Genomic DNA, 19,044 nt, shown 5'->3' with positions numbered 1-19,044 from the left:
GCCCCAATGTCTCGACCTTTTGGAATTATTCTTCTCATGGACTACAGCCCCCTCGTCATCACGACCTGGACGCCCACATTACCACTGTCCCCCAGCTGCCCGTGGAAAAGGACCACAATCACAACATGCCTGGCTCCCAGGGGCGCCTGGGCCTCTTATGATCGGGACCTGGACACTCCTCTTTCATTAGATTGTTCCTCACTCCTAGTGGCAACCAGGAACCTACATCTCAACTGTGATGTCTCATGATCCCAACTGGAACACTCCCCCTATTCAACAGAAACCCCGCCGCCATCTATAAGTTTCTTCCCCTGATAGAGACCAAGACGCCCTCATCTCATACTGACACCTCCTATAAATCACAATAAGCTCCTCCACCCTGACTGTGTAGCCCCCAATGGCATCCATCATGACCCTTCATCACAGTCAGACATCCCCACCCAGGATCACAACAGCCCCTCTAAGGTCACAGAGCAGCCCGGATGCCCCTTCCCTAACCTGCACCAACTAGAGCAGGTCTGTCGGGGAAGTCAGCATAGAGGCTGCGGTGTCAGGGTATCTGTGAGTCTCCTTGCCACGGGGCCTTGGGTGTGACGGCCGCCCCGCCCCGCACTTAGGTGACTCAAAGTCAGGGCCTGTGCGTGTTTAAGATAGGTCCCCTCCCCAGACCAGTTCCTAACCCCGTAATTATCTCCCCTTGGAAGGTAGGAGACCTGGGTTCTGCCTGGCACTGACCCAACACTGGCTCTGCTTGATCTGCAGCAGTGGCCTCAGAGGAATCCCTTCCCATCGCTTCTCTGGGCCTCAGTTTCCCTACTTGTGAAACAGATGGATGGCAATGGTCACCTACGGAAGCACACTCCTGGGCGGGACACACAGTGGGCGCCGGATAAGTGACTACCATTAAATAAAACGAAGAGTAGGAGGGACTGGAAAGCAATTTTACAAACTAGGAGGGATTACGTCTTTGTTAGATGGGTTATAGTGGACACTCGCAGTGTAGTACGCCCTGTGCTGAGTGCTTTTACCTGTGTGACATCGTCCAATCCCCTCAACGGCCTTTGAGGTGGATGCGACTCAAGCCCACTTTACACCAGTAAAACTGAGGCCGGGAGAAGTACCCAAGAGTGTCTGGCTCCAAAGCTTTGCTCTCAGAGATGCTCAGTCTCTTCAGCTATGAAATGACATCTGTCAAGGTCTCCCGCCGCCCAGTCCACTGCACCGGCCCGCGCTCTCCCAGACTGCCCCCTTCATTCTAGTGAACTTTCAGAGTCTAGGAAAGGAGCGGCCAGGGAGAACTGCGCAGGCGCTTCTCCTCGCCCCAGCCCCGCCCACAGGGCACAGATGTGTGCGTGGAGAACTCTTGGAACCGCGCCTGAGCGTCAACGCGCAGGCGCAAGGGCGCGAGCCCTGCGCTACCGGCTCTGATTGGCCGCCACGGGTAAGGGCACCTCCCAATGGGAGGTGTGGATAGTGAGGGGTCCCACAAGCCTGGAGCCGAGGGTCTGTGTCAAGAGCCGCGGGGGCTGCAGGAGGCGAGAGAAACTGGTGAGGGCACCGCTGGGTGAGCCGAGGAAGAGAGCTCTGGGCGTACAGAGAGCGCGGAGGGAGAACGAAGGGGACACCAGAGGTCTAAAAGCCTTGGGGCCTGCGCTAGGGCGGGAGCGGCGCAGGGTGGCAGGAGAGCGCTCCTTCCTGTATGCTCCGGAGCGTTGGTTGAGCTGAGGTGTGCAGGACCCTACGCTTGATCTCGCCCCCCACCCAACCCCCAACGCCCTACAGGGAACTCTCCGGCTGCCGAGATGAGTCTGGTAGAAGAAAAGGTTGTGCAGCGGGAAAATTGAACCTCCAGGTCACTGGTGGGGGTTCCTTCCTGGAAGGACTTGCTGATCTGCTGTTTGAAAATTCCCATTCCTCTCCCTAGTAGTTCGCAATCCAAGATTGGGAAAGCGGAATGTAGACGAGGAAAATGCAAATTTTAGGCCTCCCGGGCTGTCTTCTAGAGAGACATGTATTGGGTGCCTGTTTGTACAAGCTTTGCAGCAAGCACCAGGCCTAGCTGGAAAGGGAGTTCTCTGTTTGGAGTGGGGCTGTAAACAAGGAAAAATGGAACTCTTGGGCCCCAGGTTGAGCAATTCCAGGAAGATCTTTTATGGAATAACTGTTGTATCCAGGGTCCTGGCAACTCAAAAATTAGTGAGGGAGTTGAAACAGAAGATAAAGAAAGTTTAGCTCCTGGGCTTTTAGTGAATCATTTACTCAAGGGGTATTTATTGGGCACCAACAGAAAGCAGGGTCTATACTGGGCTGTATATTATGTGAATTCATGTCTAGTTGGAGAGTTGGTCTGGTAGAAGTGGAATGTACACAGAGACAGTTAAACTCCCAGGGCCTTACTTCCTGAGGGAGCATCATTCATTCACTATCTGAGTGCCTACTGTGTGCTAGGCATTGTGCTTGGCACTGGAAATACCCCAGTGATGAACAGGCTAAAATTCCTGCCCTCTGGGAGCTTAATATGAGAAACTTCTACATTCAGGGCTGTAAGCTAAACTCCACCTGTCCTCAGGCACTAACAAATGAGGTGAAGAAGAGATAAAGAAGGTGGAGATTGATGGATTCACAAGATTAGCTGTCAGACCAGGGAGGGGGCAGTCATTTGCTGAATGGACTCCAAGCCCCGCTATGTGAAGGGGCCTGGGTTGGGTTGAGCTCACACAAGTAGAACAGGAGGTGGGATACATAGAGTGAAGTTTGAAAGTTAAAATTCTTGTCCCTGGTCTTTGGTTTTGTTGATAACTGGAGCCCCTACAATGAATCAGACCCATAAGCTCTCTTAGTCCAGTGAGGGCTACAGAGATGCCAGCCCAAGCTTATGATATTTGCTATGTGAGAGGTGGCACAGGATACCATAGGAACCCCATGGAGGGGGAACCCCAAGGAGGAAGGAGTGGCCACCACCCTGAGGATGTAGAGATGTTGTCAGAGAAGGTTCACAAAAAAGGTGCTGGGTAGGAGTTTGCTGGACAAAAAAAAGGAGAAAACTTTTTTAGCAGAGGGCATAGCAGCATCAAAGACTTAAGGTCCAAAAACAACCTTTCTGGAAAACTACAAGTAATGGTTATAGCTGACCTTTAACAAATACCAGGGACTTCATGTCAGTACTACTTTTGGGCCATTTTACAGGTGAGAAAATAATCTCAGAGAGAGGAAATAAGTGGTAGAGCTCAGATTTAAGTCGAGAGCAGTCTGGTTCCAGGGCCTATGTTCTTTTTTTTTTTTTTTTTTTTTTTGAGAGACAAGGCCTCTCTCTGTTGCCTGGACTAGGGTGCCATGGTGTCAGCCTAGCTCACAGCAACCTCCAACTCCTGGGCTCAAGCGATCCTCCTGCCTCAGCCTCCCGAGGAGCCGGGACTACAGGCACATGCCACCACGCCTGGCTAATTTTTGTATTTTTAGTAGAGACGGTCTCATTCTTGCTCAGGCTGGTCTCAAACTCCTGAGTTCAATCGATCATCCTGTCTCAGCCTCCCAGAGTGCTAGGATTACAGGTGTGAGCTACTACTGTACCCAGCCCAGGGCCTATGTTCTTAAACACTTTAGTGTACCTCTGTGTGTTTGTGTAAGAGAAGGAAGAAAGGTATTGCACAAAGAGGAAACTACACAGCAGGCAAAGGCTGTTATGTTCTCAGAAAGGGTATGACTGGCCCTCTGGGTGAAGAGGGCAGTATCAGAGGCCAGGCTGAGACGTGCTTTCTCTCCTGCAGATGCCTGACTGCCACGGGGCCTGTGTAGGCTTCAAAGACACAGGATCATCGAAGACTGAGGCGTAACATTGAAGTAAGACTTCTTGATTGGTAGCAGCTGGTAAGTAATGGGATGGGCAGGCAAACTCATGAGATCTGCCCCTCTCCCCTCAGGTTCCTAGTGCCTCACCAGCTTCCATCCCTCTTTCTCCAGGCTGCCGTCCCCACAATGGCAGAGGAGGTGGCTGAGATGCCAACACAGATGTCACCAGGGGCAGTAGAAATGTCAACACCCATGTCAGGGGAGATGACAGAGATGTCAACCGAGGTGACTGAGATGACACCGGGGGAGGCCCTTGCTTCATCCCTTTTCTTCCAACACCACCAGTTCATGTGCTCTGAATGTGGCAGCCTCTATAACACCCTGGAGGAAGTCCTCTCACACCAGGAGCAGCACATGCTCGCTGGCTCAGAGGAAGAGGCACTGACCGCCCAGGATGCTGGCCTGGTGCCAGAGCTAGTGCAAGGCACTGAGGAGGGGCCTTTCCAGTGTGGTGAATGCAGCCAGCTCATCCTCTCCCCTTGTGAGCTCCTGGCCCACCAGGACGCCCACCTCCGGGAGTCTGCAAGCCAGATCCAGTACCAGTGTGGGGACTGCCAGGTGCTGTTCCCCTCCCCTGAACTGTGGGTGGCTCATCGCAAGGCCCTGCACCTTTCTGCTGCAGCAGCTGAGCCACCAGTGCTACCTCCTTTGCCTCCCCCAACACCACCGCCTCCACCCCCTCCACCACCTGAAGTCAAGATGGAGCCCTATGAGTGTCCTGAGTGTTCTACCCTCTGTGCCACCCCTGAGGAGTTCTTGGAGCATCAGGGCACCCACTTTGACTCCCTAGAGAAAGAAGAGCATAATGGGCTAGAGGAGGAGGAGGAGGAAGATGACGATGAAGAAGATGATGAAGAGACAGAGGATGAGGAAGATGTGGTGGCAGAGGTTGATGATGGTGTTATGGGAGATGACAAGTCCACAGCTGGCTGGGCCCAGGGCTGTGGGGATTGTCCCCGGCACCAGACCTCAGTAGGGGCACACCGGCGACACCGGCGGGCATCTCGTGGCCCAGCATCAGCAACCCACCCCTTCCACTGCAGTCAGTGTCAGCGCAGCTTCAGCTCAGCGAACCGGCTGCTGGCTCATGGGCGGGCTCATGTAGGTGGCACACACGAGTGTACGACTTGCTCCAAGGTCTTCAAGAAAGCAGCCTCGCTAGAGCAGCACCTTCGGCTGCACCGCGGTGAAGCCCGCTACCTCTGTGTAGACTGTGGCCGCGGCTTTGGCACAGAACTCACGTTGGTGGCCCACCGGCGGGCCCACACTGCCAACCCATTGCATCGCTGTCGCTGCGGCAAGACATTCAGCAACATGACCAAGTTCCTCTACCACAGGCGCACTCACGCCGGCAAAAGCGGGGCGCCTCCCATGGCAGCAACGGCCTCCCCAGCTCCAGCCGAACCCACCCCACCACCGCCGCCCCCTGCCCCACCTGCCCAGCTGCCCTGCCCACAGTGCTCTAAGTCCTTTGCCTCGGCTTCCAGGCTTTCCCGGCACCGGCGTGCGGTACATGGGCCCCCTGAGCGGCGGCACCGCTGCGGGGTTTGTGGCAAGGGTTTCAAGAAACTGATCCATGTGCGCAACCACTTGCGGACACACACAGGTGAGAGGCCCTTCCAGTGCCACTCATGTGGCAAAACCTTTGCTTCTTTGGCCAACCTCAGCCGCCACCAGCTGACCCACACAGGCGTGCGTCCCTACCAGTGCCTGGACTGTGGCAAGCGCTTCACTCAGAGCTCCAACCTACAGCAGCACCGGCGGCTACACCTGCGGCCAGTCGCCTTTGCCCGTGCGCCCCGCCTCCCCATCACCGGTCTCTACAACAAGAGCCCCTACTACTGCGGGACCTGTGGCCGCTGGTTCCGCGCCATGGCGGGCCTTCGACTGCATCAGCGGGTCCATGCTCGAGCCCGGACTATGACACTGCAACCTCCCAGGTCACCACCTCCTGCCACACCCCCTGAGCCCCAGCAGACTATCATGTGCACAGAGCTGGGGGAGACCATCGCCATCATTGAGACATCCCAGCCACTGGCACTTGAAGACACGCTGCAGCTGTGCCAGGCTGCCCTAGGGGCCAGTGAAGCAGGCGGGCTATTGCAGTTGGACACAGCTTTCGTGTGACACAGCTGAAGAGCAACAATAAAAGGTTTTGGTTGCAACAGTGAGTGTGGATACCTCTGGAAGAGAGAGGACCCCTCCTCTGGCAAGCTTGATCTGGCACCCACTATGTGCCAGGACCCACCCTGACCTCTTTTACCCACTGACACTTCAGAACAACCCTGCCAGGTTTCTCTTGTCATCTTTCTCTGCCTGAGGGGAAACTGAAGCTCTGAGATGCGACATGATCTATACCAGGTCACCCTGCTGTGTTGCAAAGTGGGGTTTGCCAAGGCTCTTTGCACTGCATCACACTGGTGCCCAGCAACATCAGGTAATCTCTACTGAGCACTGACCACGTGCAGAGTCTGTGCTGGGCACTCTCATATACCTCTTAAGATCCTCTGCCTGTCCCCCCAGCCCTTAACCATGCCTGGACTTTGGGCACCCAGGACTGGGCTCTGCCTGGTGGAGGAGGGCACTTGACTTCATCTCGATTTTGACAATGTGAAAGGAAATCCACAGGTACTCAGGCACTCAGCTCCAGACTTGGTGATGCTGGAGCCCCAGCAATGAGTCAGACACAGGCTCTGCCCTCAGGAGGTACGCACAGTCTGGTAGGAGGAGCACACACAAGTACATACAGATGGCTGGTTCTCTGAATGTGTCTCATTGATTCATTTATTAATAGGTTGTGTGTCCTAGGCCTCCCTCCCATATACTAGGCAATGCGGGGGTCAGAAATGAGTCAGGCCTAGGGATTCTTAGGACTGTGGTGGGGATGTGCAGCGACAGTGGCATCCCAGAGCAGGGAACAGACCTCCATGGTGGGAGATCAGAAGTCAAAGACTCCTGATCAGACTCTCAGAGTCAGAAGGGGCAATCCCTGAGGAAAAAATAGGAATCTGCTAGTGGAAGAGGAAAAGAATATTCGAGGCGGATAGCACTGCCTCCAAGAGAAGGGTGAGCTCTTGGTATATTTGGAGACTGTCCAATTATTCACAACTACAAAACAGTGAACAGTTGACTGCCTAGCTGAGGCAGGCACCGCACTTAGCATTGTGTGTGTGCTATGATCCCGACAGGCCCGTGACGTAGATCTCAATATTATCTCTGTTGTATAGATGAAAAAACTGAGGACAGAGACTTGTCCAGGGTCTCACAACTAGGCAGAGGCATTGTGAGAGTTGAACCCAGGAGGTCCCTTAAGCCCACATTTGTAACCAGTACAAAAGGGTTGAGTGGTTGAGAGCTGAAATCTGTGCAGGGGCTGGGGATCAGAGGATTCATTCTGATTGAAAGAAAAGCCAGCCGGTGTCACAGAACAGTTGTGATTTGAGGGGACCTTGAAAGATCAAAGGTCTTGGGAGCAGGAAAGGATTCCCAGCTTTGTTGAAGCTTACCTAGGATAACGATCCTTCCCTCCCTAAGCACATGGTTTATGACAAGTCAATGGGGCAGGTTCCTCCCAGGCCTCTGCAAACCAGGGTGCGCAGGCAGGTGAAGCAGAATGCAGCTGGGGCTGGGAGTTGCCCAGGAGGAAGGCCTGGACCTTGGAAGGCCTTGAAAGCTGGGCTGAGTAGTTCTAGGGGAAGGGAGGGCCTCATAACTGGGTGTTAAATCTCCCTGGGGGTCAGAGTAGGGGGAGTGGGTGGCTGCAGATGGTCCAGAAGGGAGAAGACAAGGCCAGACCTGGGCAGGGGTTGTGGGGCTGGGAGGGTGAGGGACACCCTCAGTGACCTCGTGTGTGAGCAGCTGGGAGGAAGGGGTCTCCAGAAGGTCTCCCCCTTTCCCAGAACAGCCAGTCTATTTGCTCTGTGTATTCATTGTACAGACAAGGTGAATTCCAGATGGTGTTAAGCAAGGGAGGGACAGGGTCTGTCCTGGAGAGTATAAAGATGTCCCTGGAGTTGGTGTAAGCAGATTGGAGAGCCCAGGCCCCACACAAACAGTCCCTTAACTCTCTCTGGGACATGTTTGAAACCCTTCTCCCTTTTTGTTCAAAAGCGGAAACCAGTGGAGGACATGTCAGTTGCTCCTCCCCAGACCCCTTCCACTTCTGGGGACTCCTGGCCATGCTTACTGCTTGGCACCAGAAAGGAGATACCATTTCCTTCTGCCCATGGCCCCAGCATCTTTAAAAGTACGAGGAGAAGCCCAGCTCTCTACCCCAGCTTTCCCAGGGTTTCCACTAAGAGGTGGACCAGGTGGGTGCCCTGTTGAAGACTCAGAAATGAAGGCTTAGGGTGTTCTAGGGCTCTGCCCTCAGCCATGCCCACCCAATGAAGAGACTATAAACAGGCTAAGTTTTGGCCCAAGTGACCCCTCCTCATCCACTGTCCCCCTCCCAGACCCCAAAGCAGCAGCAGCTTGGGCTGAGACACAAGTCTTGATTCTGCCACTTAAGCTCTGTAGCCTAGACCTCTCCGATCCCCAGCTCTGTCACTGGTTACTGTGATGCTAATTCCTCCCTCCCTCCCTCCCTAAGCAGAAGCAGATGATTTATGCTGGGTCATGCGGCGGGCTCCTCCCAGGCCCTTGCAGCGATAAGCACCTCACCACACATGCAGAGGAGAAAGCTAAAGCACTGAGGTGGGGCACCTGAGCCAGGGCTGCGACCCAGGCCTCCCGGCATTCCTCTGCCTGAGATGCAGCACGTTTTGGTCCTAGAACAGCCCCCGAGGCACCCCCCTCACCTCAGTGGAAAGAGGCAGCCAGACAGGAAGCAGGTTTTCATGCCAATAATTTATTGAACGGAGGTCTGTACACAGGCAAACCTTACTGTGGAAACTAAGACATCAGGAGCTCTCCCCACTCCTCCAGCCCTCCAGGGTGGGATGAGGAGGGAGGAGACCTTGGGGGCAGAGGACAGGAGGGGAGATACAGCTGTGGGGGGGGGCAGGTTGGACAGTGCGAATCCACGTTTTCTTTAAGAAAAAAATTATAACAATCTATTTACACCCGGAGGCCAGGGAAGGGAAAAGGAGATGGGGGCTGGGCTGGTTCTATTTACAAGGGACACAGGAGGGGAGGGGGGTTGGAGGAGGTGGAGGCCTGGGGGGAGGAGAGGGGGCCAAGGGGGTAGGAGGTCCTCATTCCCCCAACCCCCTGTCCTTCCTTTCTTCTTTTCCCTCCCCACAACCAGTTAAAATCCTCTTAAAAAGCCCACCACAGGGTAGGCTGGCAAGGGAGGGACTGGAGGTGGAGACAGGGACTCATTTAACTCTGCCCTCTAGTCTAGGGGCCCAGCCAGGGCAGGAGCTTGATGGCCTATGGCCCCCTCCCCGCCCCACACGGGACTCCCAGATGGAAGTGGAAGGGTGGCTGGCAGGGCCCTCAGGACGAGTTAGTGAGAGTTGGTGTGGTATCGGGCGACTGCCAGTCTGAGCCGGACTGAGTCTCAGTTAAAGCTGAAGGGAAGGAGGAAGGAGTAGACAGTTAGCCTTTGCCTTTCAGACAACCCCCAGCCCCCAAGAGTAGGAATTCAGTGTAAGATACTATATACGGTACTACATTAAAACCATACTAAAAATTGAAAGCTGTCACTTTAGTTCCAGGCTGGCAAACACAAATGCCAAAGGGCCAGGACGATAACTGACACACCAGAGCGCCAGGCTTTGCATAGCGGGGGCAGCTCGGACTCAGCCCTAGCTGCCTACTGTCGGGAGGACAGGCAGGCCATTGCTGCGTGATCTGATTTTCTCCCCCAAGAAAAACATGAAATCTGGATTTTTTATACCAAATAGCCGGGGTTTTTAAATGTGGGCAACAAATTCAATGTTGGCCAAACATATTTCTTTAGTTTTTCAGTTAGCATTTAAATACAAATGTAGGCAATAATGCCCTATAGAAGTGACCATTCACATGTTGTAAAATATGCTTTCTCTGCCATCCAAATGTCACCAATTTAAAAATATCTGCAGGAAACTCAGCGACTGTGAGAACATCTCCATGCTCCTCTGGCTGAGAAATGCCACTTTAACCCTCAGCAGATGGCCCCCAACTTACCTTGTGAGGACTGGGCGAGGGTGGTAGTGCCCGATGGAGACCTCAAGTGAGGAGGGATGAGAATGGCATTGAGAGATGGTTGGATGGAGAGTTCTAGAGACAGGAATTGACACGCCCAGTCAGGGTGGAGGCAGGGCATCTGGAGCCCCAGCTAGGGTTATGATGGGGCACCAAATGGGGACCCAGCTATTGCCAAGGCCAGCTGTCTGTGGACACTTTTAGCCATAGAACTCTTTAAATGAAAAACCGGAAAGAGCCCAGCACAAGGCAGATCACAGTTGAACACAACTGAAGCAGGTTCAGTTGTCCCTGAATCTGGGGACTGTTTCCCCAAGCCCCAGGCCTGCCTTGTACCCACCCCCCAGATCCCCATCCTGTCTTCAGCACCAAGCTCTTCACAATATTTGGCTGCCCCTTCCGCTCCCCACATCCCAGGCTGTGCCCTCACCACCAGGACTGAAATTGAAGAGGGGCGGGAGCGGGCGATTGTTGGGGAGCTGGGTTCCGAGACATCGCAGTTCATCGAAGAAGCTGTGGGCGCAGGCCTCTAGTGGGGAGAGCCTCGAGGACGGTGTGTACTCCAGCAGGCTAGAGCAGAGCGCGATGGCCTCTGGCGGCGTTCGAGATTTGAACACCTGGGGACACGTGCACAGAGTCATGAGGGTGAGAGGCCACGGGCACTGGTGTGCTCATGCACCTCACTGTCACGGTGCCCCATGGCAAGAGTGGCTGCCTACCTCCCATAACCCACCTTCCAAATGAGGAAACTTAGGCACAACCACTGAGGGAGGGGTCAGTTTGTACCAAGTGAGCAGCCAGCCCAGTTTCTCCACCATAAAAAATGGGAATCTTGAACTTACTTGTGGGTCCTCAACTTTTAAAATCCCATAAACTCTGAATACTGATAGAAGTTTCTGATCCCTGGATAACTGTTTAAATCCTCCCAACCATAATTCTGAAGCCAAGTCATCAGGGCAGTTGGCCTCCAAGGGGGTCCCACCCCTCAGCCATACTGCCTGAGCCCCTGGCCTTGCCCCACCTTTGTCCAGGGATGGGCTTTAATCTGGGGAAACTTGAACTCCGTGTAGTTGGGGTTCATCTCTCGGATTTGTTCCCGGGTTGGTGTTCCCAGCACCTGTAGGGAGAGGGAGGGTCTGAGACAGGGCCCCTACCTTCAGCCCTGCCCCTTCCTACCCTGGCCCTGCCCTCACCTTGATGATCTCCACCAGCTGGTCCACCCCACTGTCCCCAGGGAAGATTGGCTGGCCAAGGAGGAGCTCGGCCAGTACACAGCCAGCCGACCACACATCTGGAGGGAAATGGGGGAGGGTCAAGGACAGGCGAGCAGGGCCACCAAGCCCAGCACCCCACAAATGCTTCTATTCCTCATGGGCATCCTGAGAGGTGTCAAGAGTTCCATTTTCTCAACTCAGAGATGAAGCACCTGGCCCAAGGTCATACACAGCTTAAGAACACAAGCCTGACCTTGAACCTCCAGGCCTGCCTGACTTCACTGCACTCTCCAGCCCTCAAGGCCTCTCTCTGCTAAGAGACCCCAGTGAGTTCTTCCCTCTGCCTCTAGCCATGGAGGACAAACCAAACTAGGCCCAAACCTGCCAACAGGCACCTGTGTTCTTTGGGCCACAGGAAAGTAAAGCCTTAAATCCTGGACTGCCTTTTTCACTTCCCAGCCTCATCCTGCAATGGGAAGAGCTGCAGCCTGGCAGCCTCACCCCTCCCTGGTCTGTACCTTGACCCCTACAGCACAAGTTCATACCTAAGGACTACACATTCCCTCACGCTGCTGATGAATGTTCTCTATCAAACTTTCACATTCATTCCCTCATTTCAGCTTTCCCCTCATGCCTGGAAGGTGGCACTGTCGTCCCCTCCAACAGGAAAAGACACAGGCCCTGGGAGCAGGCTGCACCTTCATGGTGGCAAAGCCTTGCCTCCCAGTTCCCCCAGGGTCACCACCAGCCCCTCCCCCCAGCTGAGAACAGAAGGCTGCCTGGGAGGTTCCAGAGCTGGTATGGACTCTGGAGTCAGGTCAGCTTTCAAATCCCAGCCCTGCCTGGTCCCGGCAGTGAGGAAGGTGGCCTCACAGTGCTAAGCCTTAGCTTGCTCCTCTGTAAAACGAGCGTACAATAGCATCAACTGCCCAAGTTTGTGCAGACTGAGGAAAAGAACAGATGTTAAGCTTTTATCACCAAGCCTGGCATACAGCACACAGAAAGAACTCAAAACCTGCCAAGACTGTCATTCCCCACCCCAACCCTCCCTAACTCTGACCAATGGACGAGGTGTAATCAGTGGCTCCGAAGATGAGCTCCGGGGCCCGGTAGTAGCGAGAACAGATGTAGGAGACGTTGGGCTCCCCGCGGACCAACTGCTTTGCACTGTGGGAAGAGATGGGAGGGGTAAACACAAGGCAAGGGTCGGAGTCGCCCCTGCCTCTTCAGCCACCCAGCACGCCCCAAGGTCAGGCCCACCTGCCAAAATCGCAGAGCTTGAGGACAGCAGTGTCGGGGTCCACCAGCAGGTTCTGGGGCTTGATGTCACGATGACACACACCCTGGGAGTGGATGTAGGCCAAGCTCCGAAAGAGCTGGTACATGTACACCTGGGGCAGGCACAGGACAGAGGACATCAGCCCAGCTCTTCCCACATGACACACCACTGTACCACCGTCTCGGCCTGCAGAGCCCTTCTGGGCCACTCTCCCTGCTGCCCTACGGCTTCAGGGAAGCCCTTGTTTGAAACCCTTGGTTCTCAAACTTTAGTGTACACCACACTCATTTGGAAGACTTGTTAAAACAGAGACTGCTGGGCCCTACTCCCAGAGTTTCTGATCAGTGAATTCAGAATGGGGCATTCACAACAACCCGTCCAATGATGGTGCTGGTCCTTGGACCACGTTTTGAGAAAGACTGCTTTAGTCACAGCCCCGGCAGAAGCCGGATGCATAAGAGATACATCGGAAGGCCTCGTTCATAAAGCAGGCAGGAGTCAGGCACTCAGCTTCCCCCTCACCAAAAACCTCTAGCTCTGGGAGGGGGCTCAGCCTCCTTAACCTGACAAGGAAAACTCCCCCGAGCTGGCACCCTCTCCAACTCCATTCCCCTGCCGCTCTCCTCCCACTGACTAGAACAGAAGTGCCTTGAGAGCATCTTTGAGTTCTGGGCAATGCTGCATCCCCCACCGGCTAGCCTAGGACCTGGCCTGTAATAATGGCTCAATTTCTCCACCACACACAGGGCTACTTCCCAGGCCCCCTCCTCCCTTGTTCCCATTCTCTTCAGCCAGAGATGTCACTTCCTCGCCCTGTGCCTGGTCTCCTGGAAGTCTGGCTTGATCCTTCTCACTCCTAAACCACGCTAGGCTGGGGGCTTCCTCTATTTCCAGAATAGCCTGTGCTCCCTCTAGTATGACAGTACCTAGTTGGTTTTATAGTTTTCTGTAACAATGCTTGTCTACCCTTCCAAACTCAGAGCTCATCAAGGGCAAGGCTTGGGTCTCAGTCAGTGGTGGCTCTGGAATCGCCAGTGGGTGGCCCAGTATGTAGGTAGCCACAGGATAGATTCACCAAACCAGAGAACTGCCCTCCAAGGTGAGGTCCAACAGCAATAACCACTGGTAGAGCCCCCATCAGCTCGCCCAGGCTTGGGGCGCTTAAAGCCAGCAGAAACAGCTGCCCAAAGCAGCCTCCAACAAACAAAACCCACCCACTTCCTTCCAATGCAGTAGGCTGCGCCAGCCTCTGTTCTCCACATCATCCCTGGACTTCATTCATTCATTCAGACACTTTCTGAGGATCTGTAACACTCAGGGCATGGTGCCAGGCAATGGGGAATGAGCCTGCACAGACGATGGATGAAGATGCATTCCAGGCTCTGTGGATACTAACCTTCTCCAGCCCTGACTCCTTCCCACCTACCCCCTCACCAAGGCACCAAAGGCCTGGACTCCAACCTCAGCAGCTCCCCCTCTGCATTCTTGGTCCTTACCGTGTGCCCCCTTATCCTGAGCTAACCCCGACACCCCTGGTGCCACTGCACTCCCAGTAGGGACCTGAGCAGGTACCTCGTAGCCTCCTCAGTCCCCTGATCAGGCTGCCTCCCTGATTCAGTCTGGCCTCACCTTGGCCCTCCCCTGTGTTTGGCAAACTCCATCACTGGGGGTCACAGGGGGCAAGGGCAGGGAACACAGAGCTTCCAGAGACCGACGTATACTTGGAGGATAAAGGAACTGACAAAAAGCAGAAGGCTCCAGAGTCCCTGGCTTTGTGAGCCTGGGCTGCAGCAGCCTGCCTGGTTGGCTGCCTACCTTGACATAGATGATGGGGATGGTCAATTTGGCCTTGGTGAAATGGCGGGCCACCCGGTATACTGTCTCGGGCACATATTCCAGCACCAGATTTAGGTAAAGCTCGTCTTTCTGCAGAGAGCAAAGAAAAGGTATGAGGCACTGTGAGAAGAGTGAGGAAGCGGGGAAGGAAGGTGTGTAGGGAACCGTGGGAGGACTGGCACTCATGGGAAAGGTGGGCGGGAAAATGGGTGGAGTCCAGGTGGAGCACCCCCACCGCCCCCCACCACCCCAAGGTCTCACCTTCTCCCCACTGGAGTAGAAAAAATATCTCAGCCTCACAATATTGCAGTGGTCCAGCTTACGCATAATCTGCAGCTCTCGGTTCTTGGAGGCAAAGGGAGAATTGCCTGAGAATACAACCAACTCTGTCTGCCTCCCCTCCCTAGCACCCCTCACCACAGCGCTACTCCCCTATTCCTGTCCATACAGCCAGGCAGCTACTCCCTGTGCCCCAGGTCCAGGCCCTTCTGGAGCATCCCCCAATCCTCACCCCCTAGCCCATTCCCTTCCCATACAAGCTGAAGGCCTCTGGGTTAAACCCAGACCACAAGTGTGCTTTCTTTAGCCCACTTTTCTTAAAAATTTCAATTTGTTACGGATATTTAAAAATCAAATAGCTTCACATAAAAATCCAGTTTCCAGCTTCTTTTGAAAAATCAGATGATGTGGCCACATGAGGCCTGCTGCCCTACGTGGCACAAGCAACAATAGACAAGCAGTGGCCATTCAGTTCACCCTGGTCCCCATCACTCTCTACTGCTTCCCCTCAAAGCGTCTGGGTCCTTGGACCATAGACAGGTTCCTGAGCCACAGACTCCAGGCCTCACCTCTTCCCAGAAGGCCCCATACTCTATTCCCCTCTGGGGCCCAGAAACTACCTGCGCCCAGGTCCCTCTCACTTCTGGAACTCAAATTCTGACACCCTGGAGCTCCTCCTGCCCATGTGTTCTCCCTGCCGAGACCCAGGCCCTGGCCTGGCTCCCTTACAGCTAGGCTCAGTCCTCCTACATCCAGACTAGCCTAGGCTCCAAATGCTAGTCCTTCCAACATCAATTTTTCCTCAACTTCCATCTTCTCCATCTCCTTCTAGTTCTCGGGGCCTCCACTAGCTCACAGGGCACCTCCATCCCGTCCTGCACTGGCCAAACACCTGGGCAGAACACAACCTTCAGAACCACCTGCATCAACCCTGCCAGTTTCCTTTTTCCTCTGGGTGAAGTGTAACCACGAGGTTAAAGTAGAGTGCCTGGAATCAGGCCAGATTCTAGTCTTGACGCTATGTGACCTCAGACAATTCTCTCATCCGAGTTTTTCTGTCCCTTTACACTTAAAATGGGCATAACAACAGTACCTACCCTCAGAGAATCTTTATGTAAGTTAAACATGAACCTGCCTATAAAGCACTTACACTTACAAATGCCCAATCAACGTCAGCTCTGGACTCTCCTGGAATCCACATTTCCCACCTTCCACACAAAGAAGAAGAGATTTCTTCTCCTCCTCTCATTTCTTTCTTTACCCCCTTTCTCCTCTGGCCCACACTCAGATCCTTCTGAAACCCCAGACTCTAGCTCTCTTGCTGGGGCTCTCCCACCAGTCACGCCCAGTCCCCAAACCTCCTTGTCCCCATTCCTCCCAAGCTACCTTGAACCTCTTGTCCTGGAGAACCTTCTTGATGGCGACCAATTCCCTGGTCTCTGCCAGCCGTGCCTGGTACACAACCCCAAATGAGCCATTGCCAATCACTTTGATGTCTGTGTAGGCCACCTCTTGGGAGCGCTCTGGGCCTTGGCCTAAGGTGGCTACCACTGTGGTCACCTTCCCACTGTCACCTGGGGAACAAAGGGGATACATAATCCACTGTCCTTTCCTGTCTGGCCATTACCCCATCCCGGAGCTGTGAGAAAGGGAAATCTCCGCAGAAAGCTGTTTGGAGGCCTCTTTGTCCCTACCCCCTCTTTGAGGTAAAGTGGCTGCTGGAACCCTCCCAATGATCTTTCCTCTCTTCCCTCAGGGAACCCTAAATCCTGCCTCCTCCAAAATGGGAGGATATTGACACCTACACCTCTTTGCTGTTCAAGGGTTGGCAACCCCTAATTTCCACTTCCAGGATGCAGCAAATCACTGGTGCCTCTTGATACTGGGAGACACCAACAACCCCGAGATGTTGAATCCATCTACTCTGGGCCTACTGCCCTCTGGCCCCTCCTGTTTGGGGAAAGCTTGGCCTAAACTCTTCCTCTTAAGGAAGAGATAACTGTGAGATACTCCTACTTTAGAAAAGCACTATACCTTTCTCACAGCCTGGAGAATACTGACCTCTTAAGTCCTCCCCTGGTGGAACTGGTAACTTCACCACTGGTTCTTGGTGACAGAAATAAATCTCCTCTTCTAGTATGTGTACTAATTCCCTGCCCCTCACTTTTTGGTACTTTGGGGTTAGAGAAGGCACTGACCTGACCTCCTCATCTGTGTGGTCCAGAACACCAGACCCCTCCCTGTATGTGGATGGTCTAATAGACAGGAACCAAATTCTGAAAATAGTTAACCCAATCTCTATTATCAAGGGGCTATTCCTGTCTCAGTCCTTTGAAGGAAAGCTACAATTCCCAACTCCCATTCTCTGAATGGTACCTTGGTGCCATTCTTAGGGGACAGTGATCCCTTTTCTTTGGGGAACTGAACCAAACCCATTTTGAGGGGCCAGTGACACATTCTTTTGGAGAGAGATGACCCTATATCACTATTCTTTTCAGAGCCAATGACACCCTAACCCGGAATGATCATTATAAAGAACTATAATCTCAGATCCATATTCTGTGGGAAACTGACCCACTCTGCCTCCATTCCATTTTTATTAAAGAAAACCCACCAAGCCATGTGTTTTAGAACAGTGACTATGGACTTGGTTTGAAGAGTATGCTGACTTCCCAATCTATCCTTATTTCTAAGAAGCAACAACTATTAATTCTGACCATTGGTGGTAGAGCTCTATACATTTTGGGTGAGTAATGATGCCAGGCCTTGTGTTTTAAAAGGGAATACGAGCTGAGTACCAGGTTTGGAAAGCCCTGACCCTGTTCTTTGGGGACACAGTAACCCCAAATTCCTGCTTCTAAGTGATATTCACTCCAAATCCCCATCCTCTGAAAGAGAGCAAAAGCAGATTTCCCTTTTAGGGGGGTGATTTTATTCTTGTTCTCTTAGGGGACAATAACCTTAGATCTCCATCTGCAAGCCTCTATGACCTCTGATCCTGTTCTCTAATGGATGGCAACGTCAGATCCCCGTTTTTAAGACTCAAGGACCCAAGACCTGGATATTGGAAGAACAGAGACTTGTAACCCCTGCTTCTTTGAGTGTTAGTAATTCTGACCCTAAACTCCAAGAGACAGTAACCCCCAAACCCCTTTTTCTGGGAGGAAGAGAGCTCAGATCCCAGTGTTGAGAAAGAGTGACCTCGAGCTCCTATCTAGGCATATGAAAGAACCTAATCAACGTTTTAAGAGCTCTGGAATCCCCAATCACCTCCCGACATGGGCACTGCTAGTACTCACGGCCCAGCTTCACTCCGGGCGGCGGGAAGCTAGTGCCCGCGCCAGGGCCGCCGCTGCCTCCTCCGCCGCTGCCGCTGGGGCCACCCCCGGAGCTTGAGGGCCCCACGCCCCCACCCATGGCCCCGACCGACTGCTTCCCAAGGCCAGTGCCGCCCGGGCCAGAGGCCGAACCCCCGGGGCCGCCTCCGCCGCCTCCGCCTCCGCCGCCTGGCTCCGCGAACGAGCTGGTCCGCGCCCGGCCCGAGCCCCCAGGGCCGCCTCCTGAAGGCCCGCCGCCGCTCATGGCGCCGAGCACAGGCCCAGGCAGCGGGGCTCGGGCTGCCCGGGCTGTCCCCGCCGCCGCTGCTGCCGCCGCTGCCGCCTCTGCCGCCGCCTCCCCCGGGCTCCGGCCTCTTCCAGGCCGCGCCGCTCGGGCTCCGGCTTCGGCCCAGCGCCCGCCGCGGGGCACGCCGGGAGATGCAGTCCGACTGTCGTCTGCACCGCCGTCACCGCCCCCGGTCCGCACGGGGAGCCGCGTGGCACGCCGGGAAATCAAGTCCGCAAAGGCCTCAGAGTACGCCGCGGAGCTGACAGGTCGCGCTGCACGTCGGGAAATAGAGTACTGGGTAATCTGTCAGCCGACCGTAGCAAGGGCGGGCCCGAAGCGCTTTGGAAAACAGCCTCACACTCACTCCATGGCAGCCACTCCGGCCCTGAACTGTGCAGTTCTGAGGCACGATGGGAAACACAGACCAGTCGCTCACTTAGTCTACTGGCGCCAGGTGCACTCTGGGAAATCGAGTAGGCGCCCGTGAACCCGCAAATCTCGGACCGTGAGGCAAGCCGGGAAATGGAGTCGTCCGCCACTCCCTCACCGCATTGCAGGTGTAAAATGATTTCTAAAGCACGCCGGGAAATGGAGTCCCAGGTGGTCCCTAAGCCCCAAGTGGCTACTGCAGTTCCGGAGATAGGCTAGGAAATGGAGTACGTATCACACTCCGCCTCCTCAGTATGCTAGGCCGCACTACCTGCCGGGAAATGTAGTCGACGCCAAAGCTTCCGTGCAGTTGCTACAGCGAGCCCTGGTGTCTTCTGGGAAATGGAGTTCAAGGCAGCCTCCTCATTGACTGAGGGGGCGGGATCGACCATGACCCCGAAGCATGCTGGGGAATAGTCCAGA

General features: G+C 54.4%; 2 protein-coding genes across 3 annotated transcripts; one reads left to right on the top strand and one right to left on the bottom strand.

Moving 5' to 3' along the window:
* Positions 1 to 1,455: 1,455 nt before the first annotated feature.
* Positions 1,456 to 6,615, top strand: ZNF526 (zinc finger protein 526). 2 transcript variants are annotated; one of them, XM_045531579.1, is made up of 3 exons: positions 1,456 to 1,548; positions 3,768 to 3,867; positions 3,961 to 6,615. In XM_045531579.1, exon 3 carries the CDS (start codon positions 3,976 to 3,978, stop codon positions 5,974 to 5,976), a length of 2,001 nt encoding a protein of 666 aa, XP_045387535.1. In that variant the 5' UTR covers positions 1,456 to 1,548; positions 3,768 to 3,867; positions 3,961 to 3,975; the 3' UTR covers positions 5,977 to 6,615. The 2 variants fall into 2 exon arrangements, with proteins under 2 accessions (XP_045387535.1, XP_045387536.1); XM_045531580.1 differs by lacking the exon at positions 1,456 to 1,548 and adding an exon at positions 1,661 to 1,726.
* A 2,063-nt stretch (positions 6,616 to 8,678) lies between these two features.
* Positions 8,679 to 18,335, bottom strand: GSK3A (glycogen synthase kinase 3 alpha). Its single transcript, XM_045531578.1, has 11 exons — positions 17,886 to 18,335; positions 15,973 to 16,160; positions 14,569 to 14,652; positions 14,287 to 14,397; positions 12,453 to 12,583; positions 12,253 to 12,359; positions 11,172 to 11,269; positions 11,000 to 11,095; positions 10,409 to 10,595; positions 9,961 to 10,053; positions 8,679 to 9,362 (listed from the first exon to the last, which is right to left on the bottom strand). The coding sequence occupies exons 1-11, from the start codon at positions 18,166 to 18,168 to the stop codon at positions 9,289 to 9,291; spliced, it is 1,452 nt and encodes a 483-aa protein (XP_045387534.1). The 5' UTR covers positions 18,169 to 18,335; the 3' UTR covers positions 8,679 to 9,288.
* Positions 18,336 to 19,044: the final 709 nt, after the last annotated feature.

The sequence above is a fragment of the Lemur catta genome, chromosome 19, assembly GCF_020740605.2.
Source record: "Lemur catta isolate mLemCat1 chromosome 19, mLemCat1.pri, whole genome shotgun sequence".
In the NCBI taxonomy this organism is placed as follows: domain Eukaryota; kingdom Metazoa; phylum Chordata; class Mammalia; order Primates; family Lemuridae; genus Lemur; species Lemur catta.
This window is presented reverse-complemented; position numbering and strand designations above follow the sequence as displayed.